This window comes from Crocodylus siamensis, chromosome 11, assembly GCF_052110815.1.
Source record: "Crocodylus siamensis isolate JL-2025a chromosome 11, ASM5211081v1, whole genome shotgun sequence".
Lineage (NCBI taxonomy): Eukaryota > Metazoa > Chordata > Crocodylia > Crocodylidae > Crocodylus > Crocodylus siamensis.
In genome coordinates, this window is record NC_143405.1 from 7414784 (window position 1) to 7435424 (window position 20641).

Below are 20641 nucleotides of genomic sequence, written 5' to 3' on the forward strand. Positions count from 1 at the left end.
AACCTCCCAAAAGGTTCGCAACAACTTCAGTGAGAAGGGAGGATATTCATTATCAGCACCAACCAAGCTGAGTCTGTGGAAAACCTGTGCATTTATAAAACAGTCCAGGGAAATGTAGGTGAGCAAAAGATAAAGGTTGTTGCCACGGCCAATTTATGTTCTGGATGTTGCAAGGTCAGGCAGGCGTTTTTTCGAAGTATCATCTTGTCTTCCCATCTTTCCTTCCCCCTAAGATACAAACCAAGCATCCACTGCTTTTGCAGCTATTAAACATGACCAGCCATCAGGCACGAGCCAAAGTCTTCAGAGTTAGGCTTTGAATTTATGGGAAGCTAAATGAAATGGGAATGTGTACAGATTGCATGGCTGATTTTTCTGAATGCTTAAAAAAAAAAAATCAGGGTGTAAGTTGTAGCCCTGTTGGTCTAAGGATGTAGGCAGACAAGGTTCTTTGGGTAAATCCAATATTTATCTTTTATTAGATTTTGAGTTGGTCTAATAAAACATTAGATTTCCCCAAAGAACCTTGTCTGCCTAAAAAATCAGAGGCATTTACAAGACTTCCACATATACCCGCAACTCTCTATTTTGAGCTGGTGCCCTGAAAGACTAAAAACAATCTTTTGCTACGGATTTACTTGGTAGTAGGATTTTTTGTGCTTGGATTTTCTGTCCTTGTGATTGTGATTGCACTCTGTTGCACCTAAACTCTAGTGCAAGAATGGTCCTGCTACTCAGAACAAGGAAACAGGCCACTAAATTTGAAAACTTTCATCCCTTAACCTTAAGCAGATAGGAGACCAGCGAGGAATAAAATCCTTGATACATGGGAGTGTTGCCTACACGTACTACCTGTACAAACTCCTTCTGGAAGAGCTGAGCATCTGGCCAGGTTCTTGGCCTAGCAATTCACCCTTCCCACATCCTCTGTAAAGAGCAAGATCTTTCACATATTGTTTTGGGGCTGGTTTGATTTTTATGTGGGGTCTGTATCCTGCTCTTGCAAAGCTCCCAGTGTTGCTGTGTGTAGTAAAAAAAAAAAAACCTGCCCACATAGTATTGGAAAGGCAAGGATGATACTGCCATGTGGCGAAGCCTCATTCCAGAGAACTGTGGGCGTTAAACTTTCTCCCACTCTTTTTGGTGGCCCATGCTCCTTCCCCCACCCAGTCTCCCCCCTTGCAACACACAGGCAATATGAGAAGGGCTCGTGTTTGTTTGTTTATTTAGAATTAAAAAAGGGGAGGAGGGTTACAATGCTACTGTCGCAGTATACAAAACACATTATCCAAGTTTGCTTCACGTTTACAAAAACCGCCATATATACAGCATCAATATTCACAGCAACTTTGTCAGACCCTCCCACCAACCAAATCTGAAATGTGTGGGAAATCTGGAAATGGAAGGGATTTAAAAAAACCACCAAAACAAATGCCCTTCCTTTCAGCCTGGCAGCTGAGTGGCCTCCCAGGGAAAACCTTCCTAGCCCAAAAACCTAGTTCAAAAAGGCCTCAGGCATGAGAAGATCTATTAGATTGCCAGATTAATTCAAATACCAGCTCACTGAAGCCTTCCACTGGATGGCTCTTGACTCTTCTTTAGGGCTGGCTACCTGGCAATAGTGTTAAATAAAAATGGCCCAGGGTTAATGTGACCCCTTGTCATCACCTCCAAGTGACAGCAGGACTTAAGTCTCTTATAATTAGGAAACTCCCAATTCCAGTACTGTTGTCGATTATCCCACTGAAGTCTAAGATAACAGAGAAATCCTTCACTTCCAGCCCTGGTTGGTAGTGTAATCCATACTAGTAAATGTGTGCCATGAACGTCCTTGAGGGTGGCTGCATTGCAACAATGAAAGCAACTCACTTTTTGCACAGAATCGGGAGTGACGCAGTGAGCTCGCATATGCCAGATCCAATGCAGCAGGGGTTTCAGAGCTTTGGAAAAGTAAAATTTTGGCATCACAGTAAAAAATAGTGAAAAGCCCCATGTCTCTCTTCTCTCTCTTTTTTTTTTTTTTTTTTTTCCAGAAAACAGGATCAATATTCAATCTCTCATGGAGGGTCTGGGAACATCTCCTGTGTAAAAATAGTCACACATTTTGTACAGTTGAAAGCTGAACACACATTAGGATTAGTACAGGTCATGGCTGTAGTTGTAATGAAGATATACATGTGTGGCCCTTTGCTAGAGTTATATGCAGATGCTATGTTGGAGTACACAGCTGTATGATTAAAGAAAGGAACTAGCCTGGGTTGTATTTGCTCTTTCCACTTGACTCTGGCATCCTAAATGGACAAGATTCCATCTTCAAGCTGGTCTGACTGAAAACACTTGATCCTGTGCATTTATATCAGATCTGAGATGCCATACAATGGAGTGACTGCAGGGGGAGAGCCAACAAAAGGAGCTACCCTGTAGTTCAGTGGTCTCCAAAGTGGGGTGCATGAGACGATCCACTGGGGTGCAGGAAAAAATATTAGAACTTCTATTTGTATAAATATACATATATTGGGGGTGCATGCTCAAAAAATTTTTACTGATAGGGGTGCATGGTCAAAAAAGTTTGGGGACCACTGCTGTAGTTAATTATAATTAACTACAAATCTATTTTACTTCCAAAATATTTAGGTCCTGTCTCTGACTTCCACCTTTCTGGAAGGATGGGCACTCATGATTCCCAGCCCCAGCTGCAAAATAAATAAATAAATACATAAAAATATAGGCCAAGTTCTTAGCTGTAAGACAGCTAACACCCCCCATTTTCTATTCTCTGGAAAGCACCTGATCTGAGATGTAGGTAGCTGTGTTAATCTGAAGACCAGCAGAATGCAGGACAGATTTGCACCTCATAGACTAAGTGAAGTAGATACATAGCACCAGATTTTATAAGTTGAAGCTCACAAAAGCTCATGCTATATAGAGTAACCAAAGTGTGTGTGCGTGTAAAATATATGGTGCAAGTCTACCCTAACATCTGATCCAAGCCAGAGGTAGCTCCCAGAATGAAGGGGCAACTGAAACTCTGAATGAAGACGGTGAAAGCTAGTAGATAAAATACAAACTCATTACCGCTGCTCAATTTGGAATACCAGACCTCAGGTATTGCCTCTTCATGTGCCTGGCTGCTCCATGGAGAGAAGGTAGGATAGCAGAAGTAAAGAGAAGATGCCAACTCTACAGCCAGTCATGAACAAGATGTGATTACTTCTGTATGCCTTATACGCAGGGAATTTTCTCTGAGCCTCTTTAAAAAAAAAAAAAAAAAAAAAGTGCTTTTTAAGTATTTATATTTGGGCAGTATCATTCTCCCCACTTGTACTCCTAAAGAAAAGATAGCTAACTTTCCTCGACCTCTCTACCAAGGCTACATAGTAGAGGGGCCAGGCAGCCAAAGCCGTCATGAAGTTGTACCTACGTTAAATTCCAGTTTGCCAAAATACGCATGTGGACCCTATCAGATCCAGTGACAAGGGAAGGGCTGTGTTTAGGATATTCATCTCTTGTGCCAACCAACTCCCTGTGATATGAAGAATAATTGCACAAAAGTGATATGGAAGTTTTAAAGGTTAAAAAAAAAATAGGCCTGTCAACCCTCTACTGGAACTATCAACATTTACATTGTACTATTTCCTGTCAAGGACTCCTTATGCTCAGTGTGTTATCACTTTCTTTCATTACAACTAAAGTTATTCTGATACTTAAACCCCTGGGGAAATTCTTAGTTTGAGAAACACAAGGAAATATTTATTGGATGTGCCTTGGTAGTAACCATTAATCTCTCTCCTCTAGAAACAAATGGGGATACACTTGTCTTACAGAAGGGACACAAAATTGGGCTCCTTTTGAAATAAATACTGTGGTTTAAGTGCCATGGTTTCTAAATTATGAGCCTTCCCATATTAAATCCTCATCTCCTGGCTGAGGCTGGGCTGGGCTATGAGTGAGTTTCACTGTGCCTGCATCCAAAAGCCCAGGCTCAGGAGGAAAGGCTGGGACCCCCATGGGCCAGTCAGCACCACTCTGTGCTTTCCCCACGGCACAGGGAAGACTGCTTTGGCAGCCAACAAAGAGGCTTACACCAAGTTACTGCACATCTGGAGCTGCTGTGCCTGCAGAAGCTGTTCTGCTAATCCACATGGCAGCTTGCATTTCTCTTCTCACTCCTGTTCTCCTGCTTGCCTTACTTCAGTATGAATATATTATTCTGTGTTTCATCAGCCTGCTATACTATTCCAATACAGAGTCATTTCTAGCGTACATTAAACTGGCATAACATAAAAGAATACCTGAAACTACTGGCAGAGGGAGGCTTGGAAAAAAGCTTCAATGAAAACACAAAGGTGTTGGGATTCGTACCAACCCCACAAAATTAGGGTCATGGATAGACCTCAGCACATGCACCAGCTTTTCTAAATGGTGTAAGAAACTGTTTCTTGTCAAGGATAATGACAAGTTAAATTGAGTAGAGAATAGGGAACATCTGCAGCTAATGATCCCTAAATGGAGAGCAGACGGCTTGAACTCAGCCTTTGTCACCACCTCTAGTGTATTTTAAAGTCAGTACAACAGCAGCAGCTTAGTTTCTCTCCCAGCCCTGAAACGTTAAACTTCACTTGACTCTGAGTTTCCCATAAAACATACGGCATTCGGTACCGGTATCAGAGTGTATGTTCAACAGCAGCCTAGTTTAAGAAGTTAAATTCCAAGGAAAAAAGCCCCTAGACCTGTGTTTTGTAGGCACTAACATCCATTGTTCTGGTCAGGGGTGGGTGGTAACTGAGGCTTCCAAGAGAGCAGGGTGGTGGGGGAAGGAAACAGCTGCAGGGAAAACTTCAATTTTCCATGTCCCCTGCAACCTGTCTCAGTCTCTCTGGGGCAGCTGCAGCCTGCCCTTGAGGATTAATGTTACTGTGGGACCCATATCCTAGTCTCTGTGTTCCTAGCACCATGGTTTTTAACTAGTGGGCACTTCTGTAAACCCAGTTGGGCCACAAGGATAGGTACAAGCATTGGTGGAGAACCCATGAGATGAGCGCCTTGCTGAGCTGCTGCAAAGCCCCATGCAAGCTACCTGTACTTCCCACATGGGGTTCAGTGTAGCTGCCTTCTGCTGAGATGTTGCTAATTAGCCTGGGTTCAGCACCAGCTCCCAGGCTGGGGAGGTAACCCGTGCAGAGCTAGCTTGGGTAATGCTGAATGATGCTGACTTGAGCCAACACTGATAATGCTGTGCAATTACCCTCACCAGCTCTGAACCTCCTTGCTCCTTAAGACAAAGCAATGGAGTCATATTCAGGTGGTGCTAAGCCTGGCTTAACTTACTGCCCTGCTTTGCTTCTGATTTCTGGAGGCCATGTGCTGTGGGCTCAGAAAGGTTAAGAACCACTGTTCTAGTGGGTCAGGTGGAAGCAGTAAAGAGTCCACCTCCACTGGTAACCACATCCAGATTACAGCACAGCAGAGACCTGCCCTGATTTCACACTTGCAGAACATATGCTCTGCTGTGTATGTGCACTTTCATCACAGGAGGGTTCCAGAGCAATCCTCTGAGGTGACACGTACCAAAGCAAAGCTGCACAGCAAGAGCAGCAAGCCACACAGTGCTCACTCTGCATTCACTGCAGGTCAACAGAAAAATCTTCCAGTGGATAAGGAGATGTCCTTAAGTCTCTCCCAAAAACCCAAACTACCCTGGTCTCCCTCAGACCAGTGCGGACTCCTAGGGAAAGGTCAAGATAAAGGAAGCTATATTCTGAACTTCTGGGCAAGATTTCAGTAAGCTTCCCCCACAGTCTGAGCATCCATTATTCTAGAAAGACAGTCATGACTATAGGTGCTGTTGTCGCATGTAATTTGGAAGTAGCAAACAAGAGTAAGGTGCATTAGCCTTTCTGTACAATTACTGCATCAAATGCATTACTATTTTTCTTCCTCACTGGTATAAGAAAGCAAACCTAATTAGCACCTTGGGTATGGCAAACCAAAGATAGCTATAGGATATTGCACCCTTTTGGGTTAGAGCAAGAATTTTTTCTCTTGTACTTGTGTTCAGGCCTGTCTTCCACTATGTATTTTAAGCTAAGACCCTACTCCACTCCCCGCATCTATGGAACAGGAGCTTAGGGCGCTGGTAGAGTCTCCTCAGGCTTTCCACTCCTTAAAGTAGCAAGACGAACTCCAGTCTTAGACTAGATATCACTTGGCAGGTCCACGCTGTGTTGCTGGAGAAAGCAGCCCGAGGAGGATGACAGGTCTAGAGAGAGATGGGGAAAATCCAGCATGACCAAAACACAGCCTAAACTAGCCTTGTCTGAAACTCTGTCCTATTTTTCAAATTGGATAAAACTACAAAAGAGCATGCAAAAATGATGGCTTTATACCTCAATACCTTTTGACTGGCCAAACACAGCACAAAAGGAGCTAACTTGCCACCATCCCTATTGCCTTAATATACAACCAACCTTGTTGACTTTTATTTGAGTGTCCATTACCTTGATATCTTAGTCTCGGTAGCTTTCAATGCTGAAAACAGCCTGGAATGCTAGCTTCTACATGGAACTGTCTGAAAGAACAACTGCCATAAAGCGTTATAGTAGAACCGAAGTAAAACTAATTAGAAAGTGATCATCTAGTACCTTCTCATCTGCCAGACCTAAATATGTTTTGGTGGACCAGTATGCAGATCAAAGATTTAATACATCTCCAGCCTGCCATCCAAGTTGGACTTTGGAGTGTCTTTGGAAAACTTCCTTAACCCTTTCCCTTGTTGAGGTCCCTTTGAAAGAACAAGAGAACACTCACTGGCCATAAAGTCAGGTTGGCTTTTACAAGTCTGTACACACTGTATTTTGCAAAATCACTCTGCCCTGCCCAGCCTGGAACATGACTGCATCCAATTTGAGTCCACGTCGATGCATACACATTCCCTCACAGAGAGGAACCTTACAGCTGCCATAGCTGCTGTACCAGCCTCAGTGACAAGGGTAGGTGCCAAGCAATTCTGACCATTCCACTTGGCTCTAATTCAAATGTCTTGCTTTGCCAAGTGCCTGCCACTGGGATCTACAAATTCTTTTTGTGATAAAAGCATGAAAGTCAGTTCAGTCTAATGCACAATGAAAAAAAAGCTCCAAATATTGTTTTTCATAGAAGGATGGTCTCACTTCCAGGGATATTTACAAACAAGGCTATGGTGATTTTTTTTACAAGTGCATCTGTGCTTTATCATTTTCATCTCTGGTACAATATTAGTACTATTGTCTATTGTAGAAGCACTATCATGCCCTATGTATGGAGTACTGAACTCAGAGCAGCCAGTTTGTCTGAACATTAGCAGAGTAATGTCTATTCCTAGTGAGCGGTCAAGGAGTGTGAAGACACTATGCACAGCCAGTAACTGAAGGAAACTTAAGCACCCATTTATATATGTATTGGATAACATCTTAATTATTCCTTGCTGTTTTCAACTGCTTATGAAAGCATTCGTGCATCTAGTCAGAAGTTGGGACTTCCATAAAGGGTTTTCAGTTGCCTTTTTATATGTGGGGAGCATCTAGTGAGCTGGCATTTTTAAGGAGGAAGTGAAGATCTGTATAAAAGTTTGGATTATTGGGGGGGGATGGTTCTTAACCAAACCAGATCTGACCTAACTCTAGAGTCATACTCATGTTGGAAACCTCATGCCTCTAGCACTGCAGAAGTTAAAAAGGAAAGGTGCCCTGCATGAACTGGGTCCCAATGATATGAAGGCCACTTTTCCTATGAGTGAGCGGCTATGTTAACCACAGGTTTGAGCATGTTCCTTCACAGGCATGCTGCTGGCTGCCCTAGGTAATCGCTCATCCATCCCCTGACTTGGAATGAACAGCCTCTGACTCCTTACAAAGCTTTCAGTATGGCAGTCAGTCATTTTCCTTTTGAGTTAGTGCTTTCATGACAAGAACAGGTGACCAGTAAAAGTGACTCCTTGCTTGCACACTAAATTATTGCAATGTTTTTGAGGAGACTCACAGTCCAGTTGGAAGAAAAAACAGCCGGGTTGCTTGGTCACAATGAGGGAGAGTGTGGTTCCGACAGGCAGAGGGTGAAGTTAACTGAAAGGCATAGATGTTGGCACAAAATTGGTAAACTAGAAATGAGAGAAGAAGTGGCAGGGACGGGAGATTTAAGAGCACCGGATATTCTACAGTTTCGGTTTGTGCCTTATTACACAGAATAGACAAGTGCTAATACAGTTTACATAACTATTGGCATGTAAAACTTCCTGGAATGTATTTGGCACTAACAGCCAATTTCAGCTTGTTAACTGCAAATACCTGAAAACTATTCTAGGAAAGACACTGGGAACTCTTTTGGTAGATATGCAGCAAGACACCTAATGGAATGGCTGACTTAAGTGGCATGCACATCACTCAACAATAAATGTATTAGAACCACGCATTCTTTCTGAAAGTTTAATATTTGGTGGTACAGTAAGTGCCACTGCTCATTAAGAGCAAACAAAGAGGCACTGCAGGCTGAAGCCTTCTCTACCCACCAAGGCTTTAGTAAGCACCTCCAGCACTCCACATGCCAGGAGGAAAGCATCTGGTTTCCACACAGACAGGGTAGGTCAGGCTGCATGCTTACAATATTTCAGACCTCTTTCAGTGAAAGGAAAGGTGCCCAAATCAAGTGCTGATGCTGTAATGGGAGCTCTGGTTGTCTCAACATTGCTTTGTCAAACCCCTGTGCCAGACACTCCCTAGAAGATGTACTCCTGCTTCTGGAGTATGAAATAGGGCTCTGGACTGTGAGCTGCTTGGCCTTCCAATGTCCTATTTACACGGTTAAGGAGAGTGTCTTTTTCCCCTCCAGCAGTGTGTGCGCTCCTGCTCCTTTTTCTCCTTCCAGACTGAAGGGAGTGTTACGCAGCAGAGAAAATGCCTTCTCAAGCGTCCCACAGCTGTTGTCTAGAACACAGGAGAATCACAGAAAGTACAAGGTCCTTGCAATAACCTCTTGATCCACTCAGGGTCTGTAAATGAGAAAAGCAGTAGTTTAAAAGCATGAGTTGGAGGAACGAGAATCCAACAATTTAGATGAATACTTGGCTTGATGTCACTTCACTGAACAAAATAAGAAATCCTGGGAAGCTGAGCTCTGACAGATATCTTTCATGAGTACTTGAAGGATCAGAATGAAGGGTATACGCGACTAATTTGTGAAACTTAAAACAATGCTAGTTTAAACTTCATGTCTGCAGGAGGCAAAGTTCAGGCTGAAGCTGTCTCCACAGCAGCAGCACCTATCTAGCTGCACATTGTGGACAGACAAATCAGCTATGCATATGCAGCATGGGAAACATTTAAAGGATGATCCTGTCATAACTTAAGTGTTTTTTTCTGTCTTTAGGCTGAAGTTTTAAATCTGATGTACTGCAGTATGTGGTTTGTGTTTCCTTTTACTTCTAGGGTAGAAAACAAACAAAAAAGAACTAGGCAACCAGCAACACTTTTCCAGAACTGTGTTATCTGTATTTGATCACATCTCGCTAGAAACTGGAAACTCTGCAGGCTTGTGGGAAGGGAGTACCTAGCCCTTTAAGACTGCAATAGTTCTACAGATAAGTGCATTAGTGAAACAGGCAAAAAAATCATATCCTTCCTAACGGATGGTGCTGCTAAACACTCAGTTCACTGCATTTTAAAAAAAATATTTCAGCATCCTATCCTGTAAATGCTTTTTAAATTGGTAATAGAACATATCAAAATTTATATCTTTTAGAGTCATCTGGGACCACAATTCAAGCTAAGCATGAAGGTCAAAACCCAGGCCTGAAAGTGTCTGGGTTCTAACAACACGCTGTTGAAGTATTTATCTTGCTCAGCAGAAGAGTATGAAAGCACAAAATCAAAAAGTTGATTTGTTCCTTCCCTCTGCTACACTACTTAGGCAAGACAATGACCATTCACCATCTCACCCTGCACTAGGCTGAGTGACCTTCCATTTAAATCAACAGGAGTCAAGGACACAGCATCTGTAAGACTGGGCAAGCAATTTGTGCACACACAGAAATCTAATTATATTAGTACTAATCAGCTGCCTGCTGTAACACTCCAGCACAGACTGCATGTGTACTTGGCTCATATTTAAAGTTCAATATGTACTTACATATCACTTTTCCCAATTACCATATTCTAATTAAACTGTGCAAACGAGGCATAATCTGCAATGGAGCACCATAAAGAGCTGAACATTTCTACTGCATTTGATAACTCCCCCAAATAACAGCAAGCTGCTGAACATGATCTATGCCTTTACAGAGCCAGAACATGCTATCTTGTCTTGCCCTTTCAAGCCACGGAAGTAGCTCACCTTCTGGGGTTGGATGTCGTGCAATGCTGTCATGAAGCAAACACCTTCTGTATACCAAACTCTGGCAGGACTGGTAGGTTAAAAAGCACCTGAAAAGGTGGCAGATTGCATCATCAAAACTGAGTTCCCACTTGTATGCTTTATGACAGAGGGCTGAATTCTGCTCAGTTAATGCCCGTGCTGCTGGGGAGCTGGGGAAGTAAAGGCAGCATTTGGGCCAATCCTGCTGATTACCTGTTCCTAGTTAAGTCAGCAGTTCTTCAAAATGAGTTAACATTCAATATAAAGGCACATATGTAACTGTACCAAGCTGGCTTAGAAAGGCTGCCCTGAATTTGAGTGCCTTATAATACACACATGCAGATGCCTATAACGGTACATTTCAAAGCATAAATGTTGAGAGGTGCCTGAAATGCTTCATTACTGGCTTTACAATTTTAGCCAACAGACAAGCTGGAGAGAAGTTTGGGCTAGCATTTCCCTCCCCACTTTCTTTGCATTGTGGGGGAGGAGTGACAGTGGGAAAACTAAGAGCACTGGAGCATTTTTTTTCCTTTAAACCAAAAAAAAAAAAAAGTCAAATTTTGGCCTACCTCTGTCAAATGTCCCTTAACTCACCCCTTAAAAGTATCTGGTACATTCTCCTTTGCCCTGACTGCTCTGCTGTCTTGTCTTCACTGTGGCATGCACAGCATATTTCATGGCTCTTACTCTTTCATGCTACAAGAACGTATTTCTCTTGCTACTTGCATGCCTTCTACTCATTCAAAACAACCTTCTTAAGAACAGATTACCTGAGCCAAATATGTCCATTGCAGCAGACTGCCTGCTTGCGATCTGTGAATGGCAGGATCTCTTTACACAAGCTGCAGTGCTCTGGGAAAGTCTGTTTGTTCATTTTCTTTAAGATATGCCCAATCAGCACCTGGGAACACACAGCAGTCAGCATCGTTTATAGCAAGACAGCTGCCGCTGAAAGGTGGAAACATCTCATAGGATATTATGATTTCAGGGGAAAAAAAGCAGAACTTTAGGCATCTAACTGGATTCAAATAAAAAAAGCAATGGAATGATTAGTCTTTCCACACATTCATCATGGATCTAACTGCCTTAAAGCCCTGCAGTGCTGGGAGGAATACAAACTTTGTTTAAAAGTAACCAGTAGTCTGGGTAATTAGGCTGTCTGAAAAGGGAAACTGAACTTGGGATCAGTGTATTACATCATCCTAGAGAACATCAAATGCCATATACAAAAGGGATTTTTTTTAAAGTAATCTTATGCCTTTAAGAATAGAGGTGTTTAAAATCCCATTTATTATTTAGAAGTCTGACAATTTTATTTTAGCAATCACTTTCTCTCTAAAAAATATGTAGCCATTCTGTTAAACTTAAAACACATGGGTCAAATTTATGACCATGTCACTCTTTTTTATTTATATTTGACATAGTGCATGATCTATATAAATCATAGGCCATGGTTTTATACTGAATATCTTAGGCAGTGACAGCAGTCATGATTAACAAAAGTTCATACAAACTGTATTCAAGAGTCATGCTTTACCCACTGCAAAAAGAAATGAGTCTGTGTATGAGGTGTGAAGGGCAACTGCTCAGGCTTTTCCAATGCGCAGCACTTCAGAACACAGTTGTGAGATGGTAATTCTTTGGCAACGTATTAAAGGCTACAGGGCTGCAGCCTGGTTGCCTACAGGCCTGGCATTGAAAAGCTCAGTTTCTGTAATGGAAGCTACCTTGGCTTCTCCAAAAGCAGTTTAAGGGTTGATTGGTCGGTTCGTTTACTTCAAGAGGCTAAATGATGGAAGGATTCAGTTACTACAGAATACAGCATAGCCTCTCTATGCACAGCTGTAAGGATCATAACCGACAGTTCTTGGGATTACTGAGTTGGGCACTGCTTTTGCTGGGGCAAGGATTGCGTTTGCAGTGCAACATTAATGTCAAATGATGGGGTTTCTTTTGCACATTAGGAAGGGATATATATGGTGGGAGGCTCAGGCAGTGAGTACTGTTTCAAAGATGCAAATTGTCTCTCTTAAACTGAGCAGTGACTATTACCAGTAAGAACTGCATTACATTTTCAAGAGCTATTAACAGAAATTCTGAAGAATAAGAACTGCAAGACTTAACTGCCTCTCATTTGGAGGAAATTCCTTCTCCTTTTTTGGTTTACAGACAATATTTAATAATATCTTTATCCATATGGTCTTTCCATCATTAACAAAGAACAATAGATTTCCACACCCCCACCCCAAACCTTGAAGAAATTTTAAGCATGGCTTACTCTACTCTGCCTGAACCCAAACTTCAAGGTCTGTACCGTCATCCCACCCATCATGCTAAGCTGCAAGGGCAGACACCTTATCTCCCTGCCTTATCCCTCTTGCCAAGCAGCATCTCATTTCAACCCTTTATCCTCCACCCCCTAAGTTTAAAAGTGAACAGAAACAGTGAGCTGGGGCGGGGCTCAAAAACATTTACGTGCACTTACTCGTGCTGTCCTGTCGTCATAGCTTTCGTCAGACATTAAGAAATCACAGACTCCTCTGGTTGGAATACTGGTGTTCTCTGTAATCCATGTGTGGAGGTAGACTTCTCCCAACACCCGTTTCATGTGCTCCCGTGTCAAGTGCATTTCTACTGCCTCAATTTGTGCCTGTATTTCTAGAAGCTTTTCTTCCATTGGCTCCCGGCCTCCTGCATCAGTTGACTGAGGAAGAGAGTCATCTGCCAGGTCCTCCGTGTCCATGCCCCTGCTCACATCACCCAAGCTCTGCTTGCTGATCTGTTTAGAAGTTCCTTCTTCTTGCTGATCATCTTCAGTGCTGCCTATGCCAGGGGAATCGGAAATCAAGATTTTTGCATCCTCATGTGAAGGCTTCCACATGACTTCTGAAGGAGTCTTTTGCATCGACTGGTACAAAATCCTCAGAAGAAACAGCTTAAAGCGCCAGAAGTAAGTGGATCCGCAACTCTCAATCTTTTTATCCAAGGCTTCTTGTAAGAACTGAGGGATGTGCTTATCCTTCAAAATCTTCCAGCGCACAAGGTCCGTCAGGTCCACTTGCCTGAAAAGATTTTGAACAGAAGATTCCAAGAGCTGAGCGGCTGCCTCCTCAAAAGTTTTAAGAGTTACAAACTGAACTTGATAGTTTTTATTAACAGGGTGAAGGCCATTTGTCATACCCTCTGTTGTGATAACTGCTAAGTATGCACCACATGGGCTTACAGCTATCCCATGAGTCCTCACAGAGCCAAACACTTCTGATAGCTTAATCAGCTGGTGCTCAAACTTTAATGCAACATCTGTGAAGATGGGAATCAGCTGCCTTACCTTTCCGTCACTTGAGCACGTATATACTGTGCCATTCTGTTTATCTGCAGTCATAGATACAATTGGCAAAGAGTGAAGCCCTGTCACATGGGAATTGTGAACATTCAGGCTTGCTTTGGATATCAGGAGAAGACACCAAAACACATATGATCCTCTTGCAGCCACCACTAAGCTACAGCTACATTTCTGGTAAGGATGATAAAGAGGAATACATCTGATACTATGCACTGGCAATTGGTCCATTTCTTGCCACAAGACAACTGGTTGCCTGAGTGTAAAGTAACCTTTAACTGCTTTTAGATTGACGGGAAGGATTTTAACAGGTCCAAAAGCACTCCCTACTATGAGTCCACTCATCTTTCGGTTGTTGTGTTCATATTCCCACCAGGACAAGACACTAGGGGAATTTATTCCAGACTCTATGGTATTGCAAGAAGTGATGGATTCCTTACCCACAAAAGGAAGTTGAAACTGCCAAACTGCAATGTTACCATTTTCAAAGAGTACTGCTAGGAGCACGCTACCAACGTCTCGGCATTCGTTGTTATGTTTCACCTGCTGGGTGGTGCAGATACCTGACCACTCCATACGCACTGGAGTCTGCATGCTGTGCCTTCTCTGAAATTCAGAGAAGTCCCCTAGATCACCTTGGGGTGCCTCGGTCTTAGAAATTCTGTACTTGCTTTCACAAAGACGCTCCCCATAAACTTCTGTCAGATCAACTAGCTGCACCCACTGCAGTCTGTTAAGGTTAGCGTGAATAGTCAGTCTATTGTCCATCGTTAAAGCTGCTAGTAGACATCTTCCATTAGCGTCACAGCCCAAAGGAGACCAGCTTGAATATTTGAATCCTCGCATTGATGTTAGTGACTTTCCTTCAGGGTTGAATACTCTATCTAGCATAAACGTTTGACTAACTGTTGGATCCTTAGAGCTGGCAAACTTTTCCTTACATTCTGCAACCTCCTTTTTGGGACCAACCTGAAAAAGAGTATGTATTTCTATAAAAACATTTCAATACTGTCAATGCACACAACTTAATAACTCTATATCTTCTGCCCATTAGGGAACGCTGGAAGAATTGAAGAGCTTTATGCTGTATAAAAGGCTCAGATCTGAACGTCAATCGTTCTCCAGTACTTGGTGTCACCCTTCACAGGATAAATGAACTCTGTAGCTAGAGAAGTTTGTGGAGACAATTCTTTAATCTAACCCGTCCTTTACATCCCATTCGCTCTACAAATGACAAACAAGTCTCCAAACTAGGTTTTTTTGGGGCACCACTTGACTGAATTTGTAGGAAAAATTGCATGCATAAAGTTTAAATGACCTTTACTTCTGGTTTGGAAAAATCATGCTCCTACTCTGCAGGGCCTGTTATCCAATGATTGCTTTCTTCTAGCATATTAAGTAAAAGCCCTGCATAAATAAAGTGTTTTCATACTGGCAGGACCTGAAATTTCTATTACTGCAAGGAAGCTGTAATCAGTGGACTTCTGTATATGACACTTCCTGTTCCAGTCTGACACAAGCCAATGCTTACAACAGTCTTCTAAAGCTATTAAACCAAAAGATTAATGTAAAACCTTCACTTCATTCATCTCTTCCCCTTTAGTCCCTCAGTTTTTATGCAGCTGTTATGTAGCTAGCTCTTTATATGCTTAACAGAATATATTTTATTTAATACATGAAACCCATCTTATTAAAGCAGCCAAATAGTTACATTTTGTGATGTAAAATTCTCTTGGCATCTTGCAGAGCAGCTGATCACATTAAAATACTGCTGGGCCTGCTAACCAAAGTGCTGTTGATTAACCACAAAACGGGTCAAGCAGCAGAGGTGCAAGCTTCTTGACACTGTTCTGCCAATGTGCCTTAACCATGATCTGAGAATCAGTCACAATCACAAAACCAGACTGAGACTTCAGGCATCTTTTAATTCTTGCTCTCTTGTGAAAAGGCACCAGTACAGACAGTAACACTACTTGAAAAACAGGTAACTGGTTATAACTTGGCCACCTATAACCATGCATAGCACTTTTAGCATTTTCCAGATAAAACTTGATGGTACCATTGTCATTTTATATAGCTTGGCAACTTGGCTAAATTCTTGTTTGCTCTACAGTAGAGCAATTAGTTTGCTGTACAGTAGGTCGTCTTCTAAAAGATTCATCCCATTTTAGAAGTAATTAAGTGTACTGAAGACTTTGACCCTCGCTGCTGAACTCTTATCCCTTGTTACTCTGAGTTTACCAGACACTGTGTCTTGCTATATAGTTGTCTGCTACATTCAAGAGACCGTTTTCAAAATCGCCTTTCCTAAGTAGGTACTTAAAGGGTATTTGTTACAAATGAACTGGTTGAGATGCTCAACTATACTGAGCCATCTAACTTAACGTATCCAAATTACTCCTGCTGGTAGCCATCCTGCCAGAGATGACACTACTGACAAAGAAACACTCAGACCTGCTGTATTCTTAGTAGTATGTATTCTTAGTAGTATATATTCCCTTAATACCCAGAAACACCCCATCAGGACAAATAGCCAGCTGTACAAGAATCTATACAGCCATCTCTGCCTTGCATATTAATCTGCTTTAACAATACTGTCGCTGCATTTGAGTTTATTCCACACTATTTCAATCCAAACATTAGAAACTTCTATAGTCGTCATTTCAAGAACCAGCCAGAATTTTACCATCTGTTCCACTTGTGTTTAACTTGGTTAGACCTTAAATGTGCATTTTTTGACTTGCTGACTTTGTGCATTTTTGCCGCAGCTACACGCATGCCATGGAGAAAAGAGATCTGTTGTGCTGGTTTTCCTTCATTAGACACAAATCAAATAGATTTTTGGGGGATAAAAAAAGTTCAAGATGCAACCAAAGAAGTTTTTAATAGCTGTTTTGTGGATTAAAAAATCCAAGCAAGTTCAAGAAGCAACTTAAAGGTGCTTTACATAGATTTTTGGGGGATAAAAAAAACTGAGAAAGTTCAAGAAGCGACTAACGAAGATGCTTTTTTATTAGCAGGAACATTGCGATATTCTCCCGCGCTGCATCGCCCGGCCATACCACGCTGACCTCGACCCCTCAGACATCAAGTGTCAGCAGAGGAGGGGAATCAAGACTCACGGTCATGAGGGGCCATATTGTGCGTAGGCAGGACAGACCCCCGGGGGCCAAGTGGTGTTTTTTTTAAAGATCCCCAGGGCAGGCACTTGCACCACCAGTTGGGGGGAGCCTGTCAGAGCCAGTCAAGTTTGTCCTCATGACTTCAAAGGGGATTGGAAGAGATCCAGCAGAGTCTAAAAAGTGGTCAGATGAGAAAAGGAAGTGCACAGGCACGGTGGTGGGGAGAAACTCCAGGGGGGGAGGGGGGGAGGCGGTCGGTAAGCGTCCATACGGGGCCGGGCCGGGGCGGAGGTGGCGCTGGGCCCGGGGAAGGGCGGCGGGCGCTCACCTTGAGCAGACAGGCAGCGGGTGGCGCGGGCACGGCAGTGCGGTGGATGACCATGTCGTGGCCGCCGCGGTGCACATCGCTGAGCTGCTCCAGCACGGCGATGCTGCGCGCCGTGCTCACCGACACCCGGTGGTCCTCGGACCAGGCCAGCGGCTCCAGCCCGCTCGCGCCGTGCTGCAGCCGCACGGCCGGCTCCCGCCGCACCGCCGTCAGCCGGAACCCCGCGCTTGGCCCCGCCCCGGCCTCGGCCTCGGCCCCCGCCGCCGGCTCCTCGTCGGCCGGGCTCGGCGCCGGGCTCCCGCCGCTCGCCGCCATCTTACCGCCGCCTCACGGGCCGCCCGGGGGCCACTGCGTCTGCGCCGCGCCGCGAGCCACGAAGGACCCCGCCCGGCCAGCGTCGGGGGCGTCTACCGCACTGCCTGAGCGCAGCTGCCCCGCCCACAGCCGGCTGGCGGGGTGGGCGAGTGAGGGCGGGCGCGCGCGACAGCGGATGGGCTCAACCTGCGCCGTCACCTTGAACTTTTTCTGCGTAGTAAATTTATAGTAAATTAAATGAAAATTAATATGATAAACTTCTACATAGTAAATTAAATGAAATTTAATATGATAAATGTTTTCTACATAGTAACTTAATATATTATGGTAATAATGCATTCATAATCATTATAATTATTAAAGAATAATAATAACAGTAAAATAATAATGGTGAATTAATGATAATATAAAGTGTTCAAAATGTATAATGTGTTACTTGTTTTTACATAATAAAGTATAATCTTATATAATAATGATAACAGTAAAATAATGGCAAACTAATCATAAAGTCTTTAAAAAGTATCATTTGTAACGTATTTTTACAGAATACATCAATATGTCATGTAGCAAGAATACATTAATCTAATATAATTAACAGTAAAATAATGGCAAATTAATAACTATCAAGTGTTCAACATGTATGATAATTTGTAACTTACTGTTACATAACATATAGCAATAATAAATGAATAATTATATGATTATAATTATTATATAATGATAACACTAATGGTGAATTAATAATAAAATATAAAGTTCAAAGTGTACAACAGTTATAACTTATTTTACATAATAAATAATATATAATGGAGCAATAATATGCTAATAATTATAATATTATTATGTAATAGATAACCCTAAAATAGTGGTGATAATAAAGTGTTCAAAATGTACAATAATTTTTTACTTATTTTTACACAATAATGTATAACATAGCAATAATAAATACATTAAAATAGGTGTATGATTATATAATAATGATAAAATAATGATGAATTAATAATAAAAGAGAAAGCGTTCAAAATGTACGTTAAGTTTTGGAGAAGCAATTTTGAAAAAAGTTTTGAAAAAAATTGCTTGCAAAGAACAATTTTTCCAACTATTTAGTTGGCCTAATAAAAGAGATCACATCTACCCAAAGAACCTTGTCTGCTGTTAATTGTTGTGGCAGTGAATTGATGCAGGACGTGCATCACCCAAGTCCCTCTCACCGAGTCTGAACTAACCTTGGGGTTTGCTGTCAGCACTTCCTTATGGCTGCTTGCCTTGAAATAAAGAAATGCTTCCACTTGGATGACCCAGTTCTCCCTCACTCGCTGAATTTTTATACTGAGCAACGTAAAGTAAATAAGATGTATTTGCATGCTTTTTTCCAGCGTGAGAGAGTTTTTCAGAAAACGTGACAAGTTTCCAATATGATAATTTAGTATTTAAGACCCGGCAACGCTGCTTCTTCCCCCCCCTGCAAAACGAGCCAAAATCCTGCTGGTGTGTTAAGCGCCAGAACAGCTGTGTCCTAACGGGCGCAGGTCGCAGTGGGGAGCCGACAAGCGGGTGTTGCCCGTGTGCTGCAGAAGTGAGCACAATGTGATGTGGTCCCTTAGTAGCACTGAAAGCTCCTCGGGGCAGGACGCTGCTTCTACGTGTTACATTCACGATCGGATTAGTATTACACTTTCCTGCAGTTTCTAAGTCCTAGAGAAGTTGCTGCCAAGCCCCAGTCACACCCGGGGCCCCATCTATGATTAGCATCCAGATGCCTGATGCTACTGCATTGTTGTCGCACCAAACCCAGGTAAAATGCAAAGTAGAAAGGCTCTACCTGTGCAAACAGCACAGGAATGGGGGCTTCAAAATCCTCAGCGCTGACCAGGTCCGAGCCTACAACCAGCAGATGGGAATGGGACAAGGGCCTGCAGCCCATCCCCTCCCAAACAGCTTCCCTGGTGCATGGGATTCGTGCTGCACACTGGCAGACCTACTGTCCTGGAGATCAGGTCAGGCATTCCCCACAAATACTGGCAGAGAAATTATTTTCAACCCCAGTGACCTGACAATGAATGTCTTGCATGTGAAAGCTTGTCTAACTCTACTACACGGGTCTGCTAAGAAGATACCCCTTGCCTTTCAGCCCCAAAGAAATGCTTGAGCCTGGCAGGGACTTTAGGGGTGGGGCAAATAACTGGAACGAGTGGGGTGCAACTTGGAGCCGTTCCAGTGCAGGCTGCTGCACAAGCTGCTTCCCTTCGCAAAGGAAACAGTGACCTGTGTGCATCTCCGTGCAACATGAGACAACTCAGAAGTTTGGGGGGGCGGTGTTTGCAAAGGAAACCCTTCTTTTCAGCCTTTCCCAGCTCAGGGAGCAGTCTTGGAGAGCTCTGCAATATCTCCCCAATATCTAATAAATCAATCCTTCCTGCCAAGCGGCAGTGTTTAAAGCAGTGGATCTCAATCAGCTTTGTTAGACTTCAGACACCCCTCAGCTCACTCCAAGTTCCCCTTGTTAGACTCAGGGTACCCCTCCATTCACCCCACCCCCCTTGTTAGACTCAGGACACCCCTCCATTCACCCCAACCCGCTTGTCAGACTCAAGACACCCTTCCATTCGCCCACCCCCCTTGTCAGACTCAGGACCCCCCTCCATTCGCCCTGAGCCCCTTGTTAGACTCAGGACACCCCTCCATTCACCCAACCCCCTTGTTAGACTCAGGACACCCCTCCATTCACCCCAACCCGCTTGTCAGACTCAAGACACCCTTCCATTCGCCCAACCCCCTTGTCAGACTCAGGACCCCCCTCCATTCGCCCTGAGCCCCTTGTTAGACTCAGGACACCCCTCCATTCACCCAACCCCCTTGTTAGACTCAGGACACCCCTCCATTCACCCCAACCCGCTTGTCAGACTCAAGACACCCTTCCATTCGCCCAACCCCCTTGTCAGACTCAGGACACCCCTCCATTCACCCGACCTCCTTGTTAGACTCAGGACCCCCCTCCATTCGCCCGACCCCCCTGTCAGACTCAGGCCCCCCCTCCATTCACCACAACCCCCCTGTCAGACTCCGGACTCGGCTCTGCGGAGCCTGGTTTTCGCTCACGTCTCGCCTCCAGGGCCGTTGCGGCGCCAAGCCCTCCCCGCGGTGAGCCTG

At 43.5% G+C, this 20641-nt stretch overlaps 1 protein-coding gene across 6 annotated transcripts; it reads right to left on the reverse strand.

Annotated features, from left to right (window-relative positions):
* Positions 1–1208: 1208 nt before the first annotated feature.
* On the reverse strand, positions 1209–20641 carry GTF3C4 (general transcription factor IIIC subunit 4). 6 transcript variants are annotated; one of them, XR_016438566.1, is made up of 7 exons: positions 18718–20062; positions 17177–17701; positions 12872–14695; positions 11157–11287; positions 10363–10451; positions 3076–9022; positions 1209–2081 (listed from the first exon to the last, which is right to left on the reverse strand). XR_016438566.1 is itself a non-coding variant. In XM_090022709.1 (7 exons), the coding sequence occupies exons 3-7, from the start codon at positions 17489–17491 to the stop codon at positions 8958–8960; spliced, it is 2424 nt and encodes an 807-aa protein (XP_089878835.1). In that variant the 5' UTR covers positions 17492–17701; positions 18718–18820; positions 20591–20641; the 3' UTR covers positions 1209–8957. The 6 variants fall into 6 exon arrangements, 5 of the variants coding, with proteins under 5 accessions (XP_089878835.1, XP_089878834.1, XP_089878836.1 ...); XM_090022709.1 differs by adding an exon at positions 20591–20641 and having other exon boundaries at positions 1209–9022; positions 18718–18820; XM_090022708.1 differs by having other exon boundaries at positions 1209–9022.